Source organism: Setaria italica, chromosome III, assembly GCF_000263155.2.
Source record: "Setaria italica strain Yugu1 chromosome III, Setaria_italica_v2.0, whole genome shotgun sequence".
In the NCBI taxonomy this organism is placed as follows: domain Eukaryota; kingdom Viridiplantae; phylum Streptophyta; class Magnoliopsida; order Poales; family Poaceae; genus Setaria; species Setaria italica.
The window spans coordinates 3,997,839-4,015,193 of record NC_028452.1 but is presented as its reverse complement, the minus strand read 5'-3'; the positions used below and the strand labels follow the sequence as shown (position 1 = coordinate 4,015,193).

The following is a 17,355-nucleotide window of genomic DNA, read 5'->3' as shown; positions in this document are numbered from 1 at the left end:
CGTTTTAACTCTGCGCAGTTTCAACCAAATGTTCGAAAGTCTGAATCACGATCTGAAGACTCTTTGCTGTGCAAATTTTAAACAGAAGTACGAATATTTATCTTGGAATCCCCGCGGGGGGGGGGCGGAGGATGGGGGGATTGGCTGAAATTCAAAATGAGCGACACGAGCGAGTAGAAATAGCCACCCACTGATTTTTTTTTATTTTAATTTTTTTTGAGAGGAAGCCACACACTGATGATGTGGTGGCTTGGGCATAGCCCATCAACTGCACCCTTTACCAAACAGACTACTAATGGGCCATACTTGGGCTGTTCGACCCGATCCGCGATGACATGACACGACGCGGTGTGGTCCCCAGACGGGCCCACCGCCGCACGGGCCCCGGCACACGGGTGGCTAGAGGCAAGTAGGGCTCTCGTGTGGCTGGTGCAGGAGGACCAGAAGGAAGTCACTGACCGGTGGGGCCGGGGTCGGTGGCCGCCTCCGACCGAAAAGATGCCGCGGACGGGAGCCGCGTCCATTCCACGCGACTCCCCCGCACAAATACCACCACCGCTTCGCCACCTCCCTCCCACCACCACCACCACCAAGCAACTCTAAGGCCAGGCAGAGAAGCCGAGAAGCAGGCGCCGCTGATCCTTCCCTGCCGCCGATCCCGTTGCTTCGTCGCCGCGATCGTCTCCGCCCTGCGCTGCGCAGATGGTAAGTGTAGCCGTCTTCTCCTCTCCCTCTCCTCTTGTTCCCGCCCAGCTCTGCTGGCCGTCCCTGTTGCGTGCGCACAGTGCCTCTATGTTCTGTTCATCAGCTACGCGATCTAGATCTTCGTTGAGTAGATGCGAGAGAAGATTCTGCGAAATCGATCGATCTGACATCCTGCCACCACTATTCCGAAGCTTGAGTTACGGCACAGTGCCCGTTTGTCGGCAGGATATCTTCTGCGCGCGTTTAATTTATCGTCAATTTGGATCACATGGATAGATGAGCCAGTAGTATTATCACGTTGCCAACTTGTGATCAATCCAGCCTCAGATTTCCATTGTAATAATAAGAAAGAAAACGTGAGCAAGAATTATGCGTAAACTTCAGTAGTTCAGTTCGGGAGTGGCCGAGTTGGGGAATAGCTAATTTCATAGATGGTGAGTAGCTTAGTCACTGCTGATTTCCATTGCTTCATAAGATAGCCTCTGCTATCACTTGAGCAGAAAGCTTATTGGTACATTTCTTCAGAAGCCTAGTGGTCAGTTGTACCATAGCTTTTTCTTTACCAGCTGCATTCTCTGAGATTGCGAATGCAACAGACCTTAGGCAGTCTGGCATATCATAAGCAAGAGCATGTACTGAAAAAAAAATGTTTTCCGGTCGGCTTTGCGCTTCACAGTCATTATCATTGTTTCATGTGGACCTGTATCAACTCACACTGATCATTATTATGTTGTGGTATGTGGACATTCTGCCAGCTGAGGTTCAGATCCACAAAGTACAGCACATCACCGAATTCAGTTTGTTCGGCAGCCATTTTCCTGCCAGTCATTTGCATTGATTGTGTTTAGCTCAGATGAGAGGTACAGGCAACCCAACTGCAGCCAATCTTCCTCTGAAACTGGCAAAGCTAACTACAGACGTTCTGTTGCTGTACCAATGTACCATCCCCTGGTCCTAATGAGTTTATCTCGCATGGTCACATTACATCTTCTATATCAAATGGCAGCGAATGCTTTTACTATTGAAGCAACTAGCAAGTTTTCTTTATTCCAAAATGTTCTGCAGTGCAAGCAAATCTCTCGATGACTCTGAATTTTCTTAACTCGTAGGCGAACGCAGCATCCGGGATGGCCGTGGATGACGAGTGCAAGCTCCGATTCCTGGAGTTAAAGGCCAAGAGGACCCACCGCTTCATCATCTACAAGATAGACGAGAAGAAGAAGATGGTCGTGGTGGAGAAGGTCGGCGAACCCGTGCTGAACTACGACGACTTCGCTGCAACCCTCCCTGCGAATGAGTGCAGATACGCCATCTTCGACTACGATTTCGTGACCGAGGAGAACTGCCAGAAGAGCAAGATTTTCTTCATCGCATGGTATGTACTTTCTCACTTGGCATTTTGACTGTTGCCTTCTGTTCTGGGTGTGGCTGGCTGCTAATGTGCTTGAAATGATGGGCTGCAATGGTGAAGGTCTCCTGATACCGCGCGCGTGAGGAGCAAGATGATCTATGCGAGCTCCAAGGAGAGGTTCAAGCGGGAGCTGGATGGCATCCAGGTGGAGCTTCAGGCTACCGATTCCGCTGAGGTTGGTCTTGACGTGATCCAAGGCCGTGCAAACTGAGCATGCCAATAATCAACTTCTTCTGCCTGAGTATGAGCATCAGATGAGGACTGCAGTGCTCCCGTGAAACGAAGGTTATGAGTGCTTGTCCTGTGCTACTCACGGGACTATGTAAACTACATCCATTGCATTGCAGCGATAAATCTATCCCTTTCCGCTTGCTTGTTCATCATGTTCTCGGTATCTTGGTTGTGCTTGCCATGACCAACACATTTTGATGATAGAAATTCTATTCACAATGAGCTACTACATACTGTAATCTTGTGGTTTATCAAAACCTGGTTGGAAGATATAAAACTGAAATTGCTAAAACATTTGGCTTCCAGATTGCCCGTGCTGTAATCCATGATCACAGCCTCATGTTTACCGAGATAGTCTCCAAAAGAACGATCACCAGAAGTGCTAGCACGCATAGATCAGAAGTGCTAGCATGCATAGATCAGCAAAATATGGGATGCCTCATGCCATGAATTGCAGAGGCAAGAAGAGCAGTAAAATGCTCATACCCACGATCAGGAGTTCTGGAGATCCATCAGATTTTCAGAAGAGTGTGCACGTAATTAAAACTGATAGAGAAGAAGCTGGGAGAATACACCCAGTACCGTAGTGTGCGCGTTCTGGGGAGCACAGATTCAGACACTTACCTGCCAAGTCGTATATAACCGACTATTGCAACATACATAACCAGCTACAACACTAAAATCATCAAATCACGGGTAAGGCAACAACTGCAAAGCCATGGATTGGAGATAGATATGTCCACCAAAACATACAGAACAAAGTCTGTCCAAAAATTATTTCTCCAGTATCACACCAGGCCATAACTCCAAACACCTCAGACGCAAACGCAACACAACAGACACGACAACAGCAACAACAACGGCATGCTGGATTTATTTATATACATCCATCATATTTACAGAATTGAGGGTGCATCTGCAGAACCTTAGCGCCTCTCAGGAAGCTTCAGCAGTCGAGAAATGCATTTTAGCAACAGATTCACGCAGGAAGCTGCTTCCACATTTGGCTTCCTGATTGCCCATGCTGTAATCCATTATTATATCCTCGTGATCATCTACTGAAGACTTACCACCAGTGGTGCTAACACCTTTCGACCTAACAAAATTCAAGGTGCATAAATCAGAAAAATATTGGACGCCCGTGAATTGCAAAAATGGGAAGGGCAGTTAAAGATTCATACCCATGATCAGAAACCTCCATTGCAGACGAACTCTGTATAGAATTCTGGTGATTTTTCTTGGACTTCCCCTTCTGCTTCTGTTTCTTCTTCTGCTTGTTCTTCTCCTTGCGGGATTTAGACCGTCGCTGATAACTGCTATTCACTGAATGGCATACCGACGTCACAGGGGGGTCATACACGTCAGGGGCCCATTTGACGTGGCGATTTTCAGTTGGTGATGTCATTCCATTCTTTTCGCGGCCTCCTTTCAAAGCAGAGATGAGCTTCAAAGTCGGCTATTGACACAACAAAGTGAAAAGGGTAGTAAATAAGTCATCATTAGGTAACATAAATGGAATAGTGAGCGTTATTAGTTTCTCAGTTGTCAAACAAGGCGCCAGAGATGAGCGCTATTAGTTTGTCAGTTCTCAAACAAGGCTCCAGAGAGCACATAGTGATTGGCCAACACATCAAGGGCAATAACTGGTTGCTTCACATGAACGTAAAAAAAGCACTACTAGTTGTTTGAGCTGACAGATTGCTAAATATTGTCCGGCATGCATGGCTAGCCAATCAATACAGAAGCATAGCCAGACAGGCACACACTTTAAGGAGTAAAGCAGATCAATCGATTCAGTTCCCAACTGTATTTATAACAACCCCAAGCTTGTTATATCTTTCCTCAATTACCAATTAAAAGACCGGTGCAAACGAAAAACAGCCTGACTCTTCAATTCTCATGCAGCCTTCCTAATTATAGCCACGGCAATAAGCAGCAAATATTATATTTGCATGAGGAATGAGGTTACATGGTATGAATAATTTGAAGCAATTAGGACCAAATTTACACGAAAAAGAATTCAAACAAGCAATACAGAAAGAAATGTGGCATGGCTGCCACTTGCTAATATGACCAGCTGGCCCTATTTTTGAGCTTTAGCCCCAAAACACTCAGCTAACACAGAACACAATCTGGATATCTTTAAACTAGTTGTCTAGTTCAAAGTATTATTGTATCTCAAAAGGTTGATGCTAATTTTGTATGAGAAGAGTGCATCATGCCTACAAACTGGAAAGCAAACGTAAGTCAAATATGATTATATAAAGCAGCTAGAGAACACTAAGGACCCCAGTTGGAATCCAGGCTGTTAGTTGGATTCTGAAACTTTGTACATAATGATAAAAACCAAAAAAATCAAATCAAGTACTCATAGAACATGTACAAACATGCAAGACAACATAGATACAATGACAACCATTTTGGACAAATGGCAAGACAATTTAACTTGAGGTACTCACAGGTAAAGACACCGAGCGCTCATAAGCAGGGGCAACCGTGTGCCCATCATCTTCATGGCAGCATGAATGATCCTCCTGCTGAGCCTTGCCAGAAGAGGGAGGGAAAGTCGCACATTTCTGGAGGCCTTTATTCACCTCCAAACTGATTGACTTGGAGAAACACGTACATATCTTGGTCTCCAGCAAACCATTCCCAAACTCTGTGGCTTCACAGGTCTTATCAACCGAAGCGCAGCGCTTCTCTATTGGAAGCGGTAGACCAGTGTGGGCAGCGCTGGTAGGAGAGTCATCGCCAGATGTCACTACTGGCACGCTCTCGAGACAGCAGGAACGACCGTCCATCAAGGCACTGGCTTGCTACTTGCAGGGTGATACACCAAAACTGCAAGCGTACAACCACGCTGCACTGACGCTACAAAACAGGAGAAGAGCAGCTGTAGCTATTATTCCTCCTCATACACATACTTTCTCTTAAGAGTTAGGTATTAATGCTAATTGACAGACAAGCATCACTATACGCCGTACATTAAATTTAAGCATAGCACAAGCTGATCCTAAGTGTAACAATTAAAGCTAGGTCGATTAATAGTTTCTAGGTCTCGATTTGGTTAAACAATAATCATAAGAGGCAGATCATCCTGTATATTACCTAACTCCCAGCAGCGCAGATCTGATCCAGAAAGCGAGCAACCGACCCAAACCAATCCGATCTAGCACAAGGCAGCTCCGAACCCAGCAGACGAGTCCGTGAGCTGGAGGAAAATGGCAGGCGCGAGCGGCAGCAGGTAGAACTAGAAATCTAGAAGGAAGAAAGGAAGGAAGGAAGGATGGACGGATAGATAGATGTAGGCAGATCAAGGAGCGGAGGTAAGCGTTAGGACGAGGAGAGGGGTTGGGCACGCCAAGACCAAGGCTTGAGACGATGGGAGCAGGCGGAGGGGCAGGAGAGCGCGTCGTCGCGGGGGAAGCGGCGCAGGGGCGAGCAGCGACCCCGCACGGGCGAAGGCATCCTGGATCCGCGCCTCGGCCGCCGCGGCCGCCGGCGAGGTCGGGCTTTGGGCTCCGCAGATCTGAGCAGGAGGCGGCGCTGCTGTGGCGATGGCACGGGCGGGGGCGACGACTGAGGTGAGGACGACGAATCGCTCGCCCTCGCGGAAGAGGATTTTTTTTTTTCTTGGCTACTTTTTTCTCCTCCCACTCCTCCTCGATTCCTCTTGTGGTTTTTTCTTGACGCGTTCGCGGGTGGGTGCGTTCGCGGGCGTATTTATAGGTGGGCGAGTGGATAAGGTGACACGTGTAATTGGCCTGGGCTGTTTTTGGCGTTGGAACTGCGCCCCGGAATGACGCTTCACCGATTGTCTTCGTTTAACGCTCATTGGGCTTTGGTTCATTGTTGGGCTGGGACCGATCTATCTCCGAATCGTTTGGGCCTTGGTTGGACCATCATGGTGGAAGGAAGCTTCTGGACAATGGGCCCATTAGTATTGTACCGACTGGTTTATTCCTCCGCGCCATGGCACACTCTTCCTCCAAAAGACTCCATTGTACTGCTAGATTGCTAGTGATCCTTCACCACATCTAGTCTAGGAGATACTAGTGTATGCAGCTAATAAATTCAAATTCAGATCTTGTTGTTCTAATGCAAACATTGACCAAGTTTTTTATAGACCCCCTACATGCCATGAACATTGTGCCATGGTGGTATGAACCTGTACCGCATGAGTGGCTAAAATCTTAGGCAAGACGAGCTGGATGCCATGGTTGGCTCGTTGCAGTCACCGACCGCTCTCCGGTACCTGAGTCCTGAACTGCTAGCTCACACTCTGAAATGTGATGCGAGATGCGACTGGTTCAGCAGCCTTCAGCGTGATAGCAAGGTCACTGCAAGATGAAGTGAGCATGCACTGCAATTGTAGGTTCGGAGATTGCTGAACCTGAACATCTTGGAATATTAACTTTCTCTGCACTGCCGATTTTTAACACTACTGTGCTGTGCATGCATTCTCTCTCTTCTTCAGAGTCTTTGAACGGACATCCTATTAACAGTACATGCTGCTCTGAAGAAGGAAGGCCACACCATTGCTGCTGTACAAGACGCCGGCACGACGCAATCGGAGGCCCCGTCCACTGTCCGTCCATCTTACCCTTGTTTAGTTTACAAATTGGGAGTGACAAAATTTGCATTTTGCCATAAATGCGCAACTGTAGCATTTCGTTTGTATTTGTGAATTATTGTCTAAATATTGACTAATTAGGCTTAAAAGATTCATCTCGCAGAGTACAACAAACTGTGCAATTAGTTTTTGATTTCGTCTGCATTTAGTACTCCATGCATGTACCGCAAGTTTGATGTAACGGAGAATCTTCTTTTTACATAGTGCCAAAGTTGGAATTTTGACGGAAACTAAACAGGTCCTTGTCCCCCGTCCACCAAAGGAGGCCAGCGGATTGAGATCGGAGGGAACCTGCGAATCGCACGCTTCCGGTGCTTGTCGCTGCAGGGGCCCGGCGACTCTGATCTGAATCGGAACAGCGAGAGGTAAGCTGGGGGCGGGAGGATGGTGTCTGGCCTCTGCGCTGCTGCGGATGGTGCGGGGGGTCGCCGGCATCGCGTGAGAGCATCGGAGAACGAGCTGCCTGACAGGGATCTTTCTGTAAAATAGCTATCCGAGTTGGGCTGTCCTTATAAATTATTGGATCGCAATCAATAATATCGATCCAAATTAGGGGAAAGAATATTGGATGGTGATCAATAAACCGGACAAGGCGGCGTCCGTGTTCACGGTGGCCACGGGCGGCCGCCGAGGTCATGCTGGCCGCCTATCCCTACGTCGCTACGTCCTGCGCCACCATCCTGCACCCTATCAACCACACCATTATTCGATCCATGCAGGCCACCGCCTTCTCGTCTGGACCAACAGGCGACGGTCGCCGGGGTTACCGCGACGGCACCCTGAGCCTGTTCGAAAGGATTCGGATAAGGAATGAAGGGCAGAAAAGGACATGGAGGTGAGCCGACCTGCATCGCTGCATGCTTCCCTCGTCACCATGACCGCCGTCCTCTGCTCCACCACCTCCTCGGCTTCAACCTGCTTGCAGCCTTGATGTGCTTGCATAAGCTCGAGTAGGCCACACTCAGCATCCCTGATCCTTGTGTTCATCATTTAATTTTGGCTTCATCCCGAAATCGTCGAAATTTCTTACAAGGACATTTCTTGGTCAATGGGCCATTCACATTCATACCACAATGGAGAGGAGATACGGAAGAGACATGCGTGCTGCTTTAGAGCATGTTCCATCGCAAATGAAATCGTCGGCGACGCCTATTTCTATAAATAGGTTCTGGACGAACAAGTGAACATCATACCTGCTGCATCACCGATGAACACTTGAAGCATTCATCAAAAACACTGCTATTATTTTTGTGTTAATTCATCAAACGATAATCCAGTCTTCAAAGAAAGTTTAAGAACGATGCTGCCAGGTTCTACATAACAAAAAGTTTCCATTTCGATGAACTACCGCGCCTATGCAGTAATTCTAGAACAAGGCATCCATTTCACATTGAGTGAAAAAAGAATCCCGTGTTGATTTCAAGTAGAATCAGGAATTACGAACCAAACACGAGAATGAGGTTTTGGGTTTGGTGATGTCCTGGCAGTGCTTGGGAGTTGGGACCTCGGTGAGTCGGTGGCACGTTGTGCACAAAGGCGCCGCTCGCTATGCATCCCAATATAAAGGACGTTTTAGTCTTTTGGGGGAGTACCAAGGTCACCACCAAATGACATGCATACCTCTACAATTGCAATCATTACATGTGCAGACATCACAGTGCATTCACTTACTTTTGCTTGTACAATTTTCATTAAACAAATAAACATTTCACCAAAATATAATTTAACAGTTGGCGGGAACCAAACTTAGCGCCAAAAATTAAGAGAAGCAACACAAACAAATTTAAATAGCCATTCAGGCGCCATATTTAACTTCTGGGCTACTAAAGCTACTGCCTCACTGCCCACAACTCCTCCAAACCATTCACTCGCCATGGCCCTTGACTTGAATGCAACTCTAGATGAGGAAGGAGACGAGGGGCCTGATCTCAACGAGCCACCTGCAAATGAACAAGATAGGAGTATCCATGATCCCTTGGAAACAGTTGGTGCAAGCGAAATAAAACGAGGTGATTCTTTACTTGCCCTCCTCCTTCAACATGCAATTTAGTATGATGACTCTTGTTCTTTTTCTCTCTCTTCCCTGTCTCCTAAAATGAGTTTGCTTGGATTCTGTTTGTCTTTTCTCTATCTCCTAAACTGATTTTGTGAAGGTAATTTGATGCCTTACTCCTATTGGATTTCAATTTGGTGTAGCCTAAGGTTATTTCCTGGATTCAATAGAAGTGCAAAAAAATTTAATCTACTAAGAGTTGCATCTAACCTCACCATATGTTTTGTTGCTTCTACAAAAAAGTTGGTATACCAAATGCTTTTTTAGCATCTTGTCCAAAATAAACAGTGCTGACAGGGAGTACATTTCATAGGGGTGGATAACTCACAAGTACAATTGACAGCTGCCCGCCCATTTTCTTTAAATGAACAAGAAGGAAGCGTACATGCAGGTGAATATTTCCAGGAGTTCAAGATATTTAACGAACATCAATTCTCTACAATTAAAGGGCTATCTTAGAATGCTCATTTCAGTAGCACAAATAAAGTGGTGTGTTTATGTTTGTCACCTGAAATTATTTTTTGTAGCATGTGAGAATGCCTTTAGTGGTGGAGCAGATGCCTTACCTGGCCTCTTTGATGATGCACCGGTTCATAATGTTTTCCATCCCTTTGACTTGAATCTTCCTCAACAGGGCAGTGAACAAGACAACCTGCTTACAGGTGATTATTTCCAATTAGTGACTTGAGCATACACATATGTTTGCTAAAAAGAATCATATTTAATGCATTTGTGCACATCCTAGGCAAAATTATTAATTGTGTGCATATCTGCAGCTGTGCAGCATGTGATCCAAATAAAAAGGTCCTACAACACATTTATTAGCTCCAAGTCCAAAACGATTTGTATTGATCAGTTCTATTTTTATCCAGGTCAACAAGATGCCTTGGATGACCTCATAGAGGTGTTTGGCGTGTACGCTGAAACTGTAGACATCGCCTTTGATGAAGAGGAGTTGTCGGACTCAGATGGTGAAGAGAATCAGCAAACACATGACGACGAAGACAATGCCCAAGCACATGATGCTGAAGAGGATGAGCAAGCACATGATGGTGTAGATGATGACCAAGCAAATCATGATCAGGCCCCACATAGATTGAGGAATTTGACAGAAAGACAAAGACAAGACATATTTCAAGATTTGCTTCGGAGCAGTAACAATGGAAAATTAAAAAGAAACACTACAACTATTATTGCTGAAAAGTACAATGTCCGTGTACGTACCATACAACGTGTATGGAAGAGAGCAAAAAATTGTTGGGCACAAGGCATACCAGTTGATGTTCAGAGTTTGAAATCTAAGAACTGCGGCCGTAAAAAAGTTCAAGTGGATGTCTCTAGAGTTCCAGATATTCCCCTAAGCAGAAGGGGTACTATAAGGTCACTTGCAAATGCTCTAGGTGTCCATAAAAGCAATCTGCATAGGGCATTCAGCAAGGATTGCTACGACGACACTCCAACTCACTGAAGCCATATTTGAAGGAAGGAAATAAAAAGGCTAGGCTGCAGTGGTGTCTCTCTATGCTAGAACCAAGTACGCTGCCAACTAATCCCATGTTCAGACACATGAAAAATATAATCCACACAGATGAGAAGTGGTTCAATGGGACAAGAAAGAATAAGAAGATGTACATGGCTCCAGACGAAGAAGACCCCCACAGGACAGTGCAAAACAAGAATAACATTGATAAAGTCATGTTTTATTCTAGAATTACACAGCCTAGGTTTGATGCTGAAGGTAGATGTTATTTTGATGGCAAGTTAGGCTGTTGGCCTTTTGTCCATGAGGTAGCATTCTCGGCCATGTTTTATTCTTGTTTCGATACATAAGAATCAATACAACTATATTCTCATAAGAATCGTTTTACTTTCAGGAACCGGCACAAAGAAGAAGTGACAATAGGCCTAGGGGCACACCTATCACGAAGACAATGAAGGTTGGTAGACAAACAATGAGATCTTATATGATCACAAAACTTCTTGAAGCTATACGCATTCGCTGGCCTCAAGAAGATGCCAACGAGATAATTTGGATACAGCAGGACAATGCTCCCTCACATATCCACGCCGATGATCCTGATTTTAAAACAGCAGTTGCCCATACCGGCCTGGATATACGCATAATGAATCAACCTGCTAATTCTCCTGATATGAATTGCCTAGATCTTGGTTTCTTTGCATCTCTTCAGTCGATGACGGATAGAACGACATCTAGAAATATGGATGACATCATCGCAAATGTGATCAGTGAATATGAACACTACAACCCTGTTATTCTAAATAGGGTATTCCTGATGCTACAAGGATGCATGATTGAAGTTATGAAAGATAATGGAGGGAATAGGTACAAGATCCCCCACATGAATAAGCCGAGGCTGGAGGCAGCAGGCATGCTTCCCAAATATCTTAGTTGCGACAGGGAGACAATTCAGAAGGCAATTGAGTCGTTGAACAACTAATCGAATTGTTTGTTAAGCTTTTGAGGTGTGCAGCAACAATGGGATATGTATATCTAGCTTTTGAAGTGTGCAGCACCAATGCAATATGGATGTCTAGCTTTTGCTTAATGTACTGCTATTGTGATGTGTGTACTTGTAAATATGTTTAGTATCTTGTAATCCTAGTGGAGGCGAAGGAAAGCCTTTTGTTGCATGTATAAAAACTAGTTTGGTTTCTCTAAATTCCTACTTACTTATTAATCGTATTCATGCATTTTCTGCCGCTAAAAACACCATCTGTTCGTGCATATATTTACTTCACTGCAAAAACAACAGTATGCTGCGTTGTTCTGGTGACATTGAACTAACGAAATATAGTTCTTAATGTTCAGATAGGGGAAATCATAACTGTCCCAAAAGCTAACAAAATATAGTTCTTAATGTTCAGATAGCGGAAATCAAATAGCAGAAATATAGTTCTAAATTGCAGGTACCTTCATACCCAAAAGCGAAAACACACAAAAGCAGCACATATTTGTACAGATAATATGCAGGCATCAGAACTAGTTATGGGTGTAGATAGAAGTGAGGAGAACCTTGATCCAGGGGATAAAGACTTCCCTGTTGGCCTCTTCGATGCCGGTAAGGCATTGTTCCATGTACTGCACCATCTCTTCGGTCATTTCGCCGCCGGCATCAGCGGTAGCTTTGGTTGTGCCTGCCTCCAAGGCCACCTCACCGGTTGCAGCAAGTCGACGGCCAAAGGCCCCTTGACCTCGGCGGAGCACTGGACGGTAGCTCTCCTCCAGCTCACTATCTTCAGCTTCTGAGTCGAGAACATACAATTGTCCCTCTACGCCGACGACCATGTGCGACGTGCTTCGGGCTCCCACAGCAGTCGTAGCTCCCCAAGTGGCGAGGGCAGGTGCCTCCACAACCGCCCTCCTCCACCACAAGGTGCTTTCGGATCAGATTGCAGCTGCAGTACCCCAAAATGGGAGAGTAGCTGACATCGTCGTCGCCGCCCCCTCCCACCTCCACGATGTGCTTTTGGCTCCCATCCCAGCCACAGGTACCCGTGTTGGGACCGTAGCTGCCGCCGTCGCCTCCATCTCCTACCTTCAGGGCGACTTTGGGGGCCGCATCGCCGCCGCCCCCCACCTTCAGCGCGACCTTGGAGGCCGCATCGTCATCGCTTTTCGCTGCTGCTGCTTCTCAGCTTTGCGCCACGCTGTTTCGACCCGGTACGGCGACGGATCCAGGCTAGGCGGTTAGGGAAACGGCGACGGCGCCGCGCAGCGCCAGCCATGCCTGATGCGCTGTAGTTGACGGGATGGCGGGGGGAAATCGAAGACTGGGAGATGTGGTGGCGGTGGAGATGAAAGGAGATGGGGAGGCGGAGGAGATGGGGATGAGGAGAGGAGATGGGGAGGGAGGGGCGTCGGGGCGCAGTCGTCGGCTCGCCGACGGTACGCCAGGGCACCGCGACGCCAACAGACGATGGCACCGCGCAAATCGGCGGAGGCCGCCGCTGCCTTCCACACCGGAGAAGGAGGGAGGAGGACTCGCGGAGGAGGGAGTTCGGCGTGAGCGCGGCCTCACGCAGCTCGCGGAGGCGGAGACGGATGCTGTGCGTGCCCGCCGTGAGAGGAGATAAGGTTCCGAGATTTTTTTATGTTCCCATCGCTTGGTTTGTCTTTTTTTTTATGCAGCTTGCTTTCTCTTTATTCATGTAGTGGACGACATTGACAGGTGCTGACTCCCCTACTACGTACAGGCTGCCAGGGCTAAAACATCTTTTATTTTGAAAAAAACTTTCAACCCTCAAACGTCCTTTATATTGGCACGGAGGGAGTACTTGTCAACTAGGATTCTCTACCTCTCGGACTAGTCGGTGCCATTAGGCCTTGACGAGAGCCCGTTCTTCTCTTGTCCATTATCTGCGCCGGCTCGACGCTTGCCTGACGAGTCGAGGCACGTGCCTAGCACCTCAAGCGCGTCCCTTTTCCTCTTTGAGAGAGTTCTACCCCCCACGATGGGGCCGATGGCGTCCTGGTGCTATGGCCTTCGTCTTCCCAGCGACACCACGTGGCTGGGAGGTAGTGCGTTGTTATAGAGCAAGGCTAGTAACTTGTCGCTTAAGGGAGCATTTGGTTCTTTGCTTATTTTTAGCATATGTCACATTGAATGTTTAGATACTAATTAGGAGTATTAAACGTAGACTATTTACAAAACCCATTACATAAGTGGAGGCTAAACGGTGAGATGAATCTATTAAGCCTAATTAATCCATCATTAGCAAATGTTTACTGTAGCAACACATTGTCAAATCATGGACTAATTAGACTTAATAGATTCTTAGCCTCCACTTATGTAATAGGTTTTGTAAATAGTCTACGTTTAATACTCCTAATTAGTATCTAAACCTTCAATGTGATGGGTGCTAAAAATAAGCAACCGGAACCAAACCAGACCTTAAGCTTGTCTACAAGCTTTTTCAAACCATACAGGCGACATCCCATACAAGCTTGTCTCCAAACGGACCCCACATTCCACTACCTCCAACTTCCATAGCTATTTTCTATTCACTCACCGGGTGCTCACCTCCATTCTGCACACCGCGCTTGCATGCGCTGGCCCCTTCCGTACCTTGGGTCGCGTGTTCAGCTAGTCGCCCCTGCAAGTGCCAAACGCACTCTCTCTCCTATTTTCTCTTTCTTCCACGTCTGCATTTGCTGATGACATGGCTTATTGTACCTCCTCTAAGTGGTTGGGCGTATCGTCCGTGATAACGTCGATTTAGAGTTCTCTCTGTGCAGCCTAGCACAAACCATGGTGGTTGGTGCAGATTGAATCTTCTATTGAATTATGATTCAAAGTACATATAATATAATAGGATGCTAATAAATCAACTTTGTTTATTATTTATGATAATTCATTACGCATATCAAACTTTATTATTGTAGTAGCACCTTATACACCATTTAGAAGATGGCACCACCGGGCTGCTGCAAGTAGGGGTTCGCCAAAGCCATTTGGTTGAACACGCTAGACACCAGTTGTTGTTGCTGCCAGTGGGTGATAGGACTCGCCAGAGCTAGTTAGTTGAACACGTTTGGTAGCAATTGTTGCTGCTGCTGCCAATAAGCAGCAGTGATGGGGTTCACTAAAGCCACATGGTTCAACACACTAGACTCCAGCTGTTGCTGCTGCCACCGGGCGACAGGACTCGTCAGAGCTAGTTGGTTGAACATGTTTGGTAGCCATTATTGCTACTGCTAGAAGGCAGTCGTGATAGGGTTTACCAGAGCCAGTTGATTGAACACATTTGGTAGCAGGGTAGCAGTGAGGTTCAGCAACAATTGCTGCTGCTGCAGAGTCACTGGTGAAATATACGCGGAAGCGGCGCTTGCCGAGAGAGCAAGGAGAGCAAGGAGTTTTCTAATGCTTTTCAGTGTCTAGATTTGCTCTTGCTATGGGTAATGAACCAATATATGATTTAGGGGCTATTTTATAGAATGTGGAAATCAAGTACTTCAAGCAAGGTTTTGGCATTTTGTAAACAAAGTGTTGGGAGTCTAGATAAGCATAGATGATATGTTATTGAATCGATTACAACATTTGATAATTCCTATTAATGGAAGTATATTTAGTACGTATTAGCAAGATAATACCTGGCCGTCATGCCTTTTTTATTGTCTTTTCTTGATGAAGGAACGGTGGAGGTATGCTTACTTTAACTTTAAGTATGCCACAGAAAATTAGTTTCTGCTTTCTAGAACAGAGTTTGTAATGTTGTGGGTGACATGGATCTATAATTTTCTCAACCAGATTTGTCCGCTACTTGCCACGTGTTCCACACGTTGCACCACTCGATGTTTCATATCTTTTTTTTTCTTTTTGTTCGTTTGAAGGGTCTAGTGTATATGCGGCATATCCAATGCATGTTTAGGCCATTAACAATTGCTGATAGAGCAAAGCATCTAATTACTAACCCCCTCTTGATCTAGAGTCTGGATTTTATCTTTTTTTATGATAATTCAACATATTCTATTTCATTCAAGAGATAGGATAGTTTGCTAATATGATAGACATTCTTCAAGAAATTATGTAATATCATTTCTGATCTTGTAGAATTTGAAGATGTCCATGAATATTTAATTATTAATTGCTTTCCTCATTAAAAAAACTTCAAATGGGTTGGAACATTTAATCCCCCAAACCACATCACAAGTATTAAACACATGCATGATATGGTTGGTTGTCATTTCGTTCTTGCATGTGTTTAATCTGAATGAAAGTTAAATGTTTTTACATTAGTTTTGTTTTCTGATACTACTAATGCAACGTACATATTATCATCATCCACTTCGAAAAATGAGAAGTAAACTAATATATAAACTTTAAAAGTGACATTTATTACTCCTGCAATGCTCGTACAAACTATTTTGTGATATTCTTTTTTTAATGATCTTACTTATCATTTCATCACAACTACTAACTAACTTTATATATTCAGGTATATCAATGAGATAGTAATATTGGCATGTTAAATATTTAATAACTACATCTAGGTTGTTCCCTAGCTGCATAGCTCAAAGATGACACTACAACTCCATGCCAGTGTTTTCTAGTTGTATACGAGTAGGCTGGGTTGGAACTTGGAAGCTTCAAACCAAAATCAAACCCTTCAAAAGCTGTTTATATGGTTGCCCTGGTCCGATATCTTAATTAGGCATTTGGTCTGTTTGGTTGCTGCCTGCCATTCAGCACCATCCAACCATTTGGAATCGAAATTCGATGTCTATGATTGTTGCCTAGGGTAGGCAACTTTTCTTTGATACCCCTCTTGGTTACCAAACTGCAATGGTGGGTAATTGTGGAAATTGTAAAAAAAGATGGTCAGTTATTTTATATAGCTTAGATTCCTCTCTCCTTTACATGATTTTTCGTCACTTCCCAAACCAAATTTGTGCCCACATGAGATATACTGTTAGGCAAGAATGTGAATGGAAAACAAGTTACACTTAATTAAGACATCTCACCTTCCTTGAGATATCATTGCATTTGCATAGAAGGAAAGGATGGACCCTCACCTTCATTGGCCACCACATTTAGCCAAAAAACCATTTTTTGCTACATCCATTTTGTCACTATATAGGCAGGCAACAAAGCCAACCGCCATTTAGAAATCAAGGGACAATGTCTATAAACTGCCTCCAATAATCGGACTATTTTTAAAGGTTGTCTGATAAGCATCCATCTATAAAAAAATCTCAATTCCGACATGAGATCATATATGCCTCAAAAATGTGGCCCAGTACCACATGGGTAGTCACAGCCCAATCCGATCTACCTCGGCCCAAGTGTCTCAGTTAACTTATAAGGCAACAGTGTGTTAGGGTTTCCGAATGCGTCGCCCTCACTCTACCTCTCCCCCGTGTCTTCTCTCTCCCTCATTCCCATCCAACGCCGCCGCCTCCACCATCCTTCACACTCCATCCAAAATCCCCTCCGCCTCATGCAAGGAAGGTTGATGATGCATGGGTGGAGAAGATGTGATGGAGGATGATGCACATGTGTTGGGGAAAGATGTGGCAAGAAGTAGCGCAAGGAGCCCAAATCTTTGCGGAGGTGGCTACCAATAGCAGCGGAGGAGGTGTGGTGGCGTCGCTGAGCTCAAGGAGGATGGGGGGAGTAGATAACTCCATGCACGACGCGCAAGGGAGCTCCATAGGGCAGTGTACGAGCTCTCGTCCGAGCGGTAAGGGATGTTATCTAAGCGACGGCGGTACGTGGGCTCCATGGGGAACAAAGATTGGTAGGTAAGTTCCTTCACGTATACTAGGCGCCTTGCTTCACGGATATGAGTTAGTCACCTCTG

General features: G+C 45.6%; 2 protein-coding genes across 2 annotated transcripts; one reads left to right on the top strand and one right to left on the bottom strand.

Moving 5' to 3' along the window:
- Positions 1–548: 548 nt before the first annotated feature.
- On the top strand, positions 549–2,630 carry LOC101765915 (actin-depolymerizing factor 7). The gene is made up of 3 exons (XM_004960447.3): positions 549–705; positions 1,815–2,080; positions 2,177–2,630. Exons 1-3 carry the CDS (start codon positions 703–705, stop codon positions 2,325–2,327), a joined length of 420 nt encoding a protein of 139 aa, XP_004960504.1. The 5' UTR covers positions 549–702; the 3' UTR covers positions 2,328–2,630.
- Positions 2,631–3,044: 414 nt separating this feature from the next.
- Positions 3,045–6,043, bottom strand: LOC101765505. Its single transcript, XM_004960446.3, has 4 exons — positions 5,456–6,043; positions 4,807–5,218; positions 3,529–3,803; positions 3,045–3,443 (listed from the first exon to the last, which is right to left on the bottom strand). Exons 2-4 carry the CDS (start codon positions 5,146–5,148, stop codon positions 3,284–3,286), a joined length of 777 nt encoding a protein of 258 aa, XP_004960503.1. The 5' UTR covers positions 5,149–5,218; positions 5,456–6,043; the 3' UTR covers positions 3,045–3,283.
- Between the last annotated feature and the right edge of the window lie 11,312 nt (positions 6,044–17,355).

Excerpts from the sequence above, each read along its gene's own strand:
- LOC101765915 (XM_004960447.3), top strand. Across the intron at positions 2,081-2,176 it reads AAGATTTTCTTCATCGCATG|GTCTCCTGATACCGCGCGCG; the intron begins GTATGTACTTTC and ends GCAATGGTGAAG.
- LOC101765505 (XM_004960446.3), bottom strand. The coding sequence starts at position 5,148 with ATGGACGGTCGTTCCTGCTGTCTCGAGAGCGTGCCAGTAGTGACATCT. Across the intron at positions 3,804-4,806 it reads AGCGCTCGGTGTCTTTACCT|CCGACTTTGAAGCTCATCTC; the intron begins GTGAGTACCTCA and ends TTGTGTCAATAG. Across the intron at positions 3,444-3,528 it reads ATGGAGGTTTCTGATCATGG|GTCGAAAGGTGTTAGCACCA; the intron begins GTATGAATCTTT and ends GAATTTTGTTAG.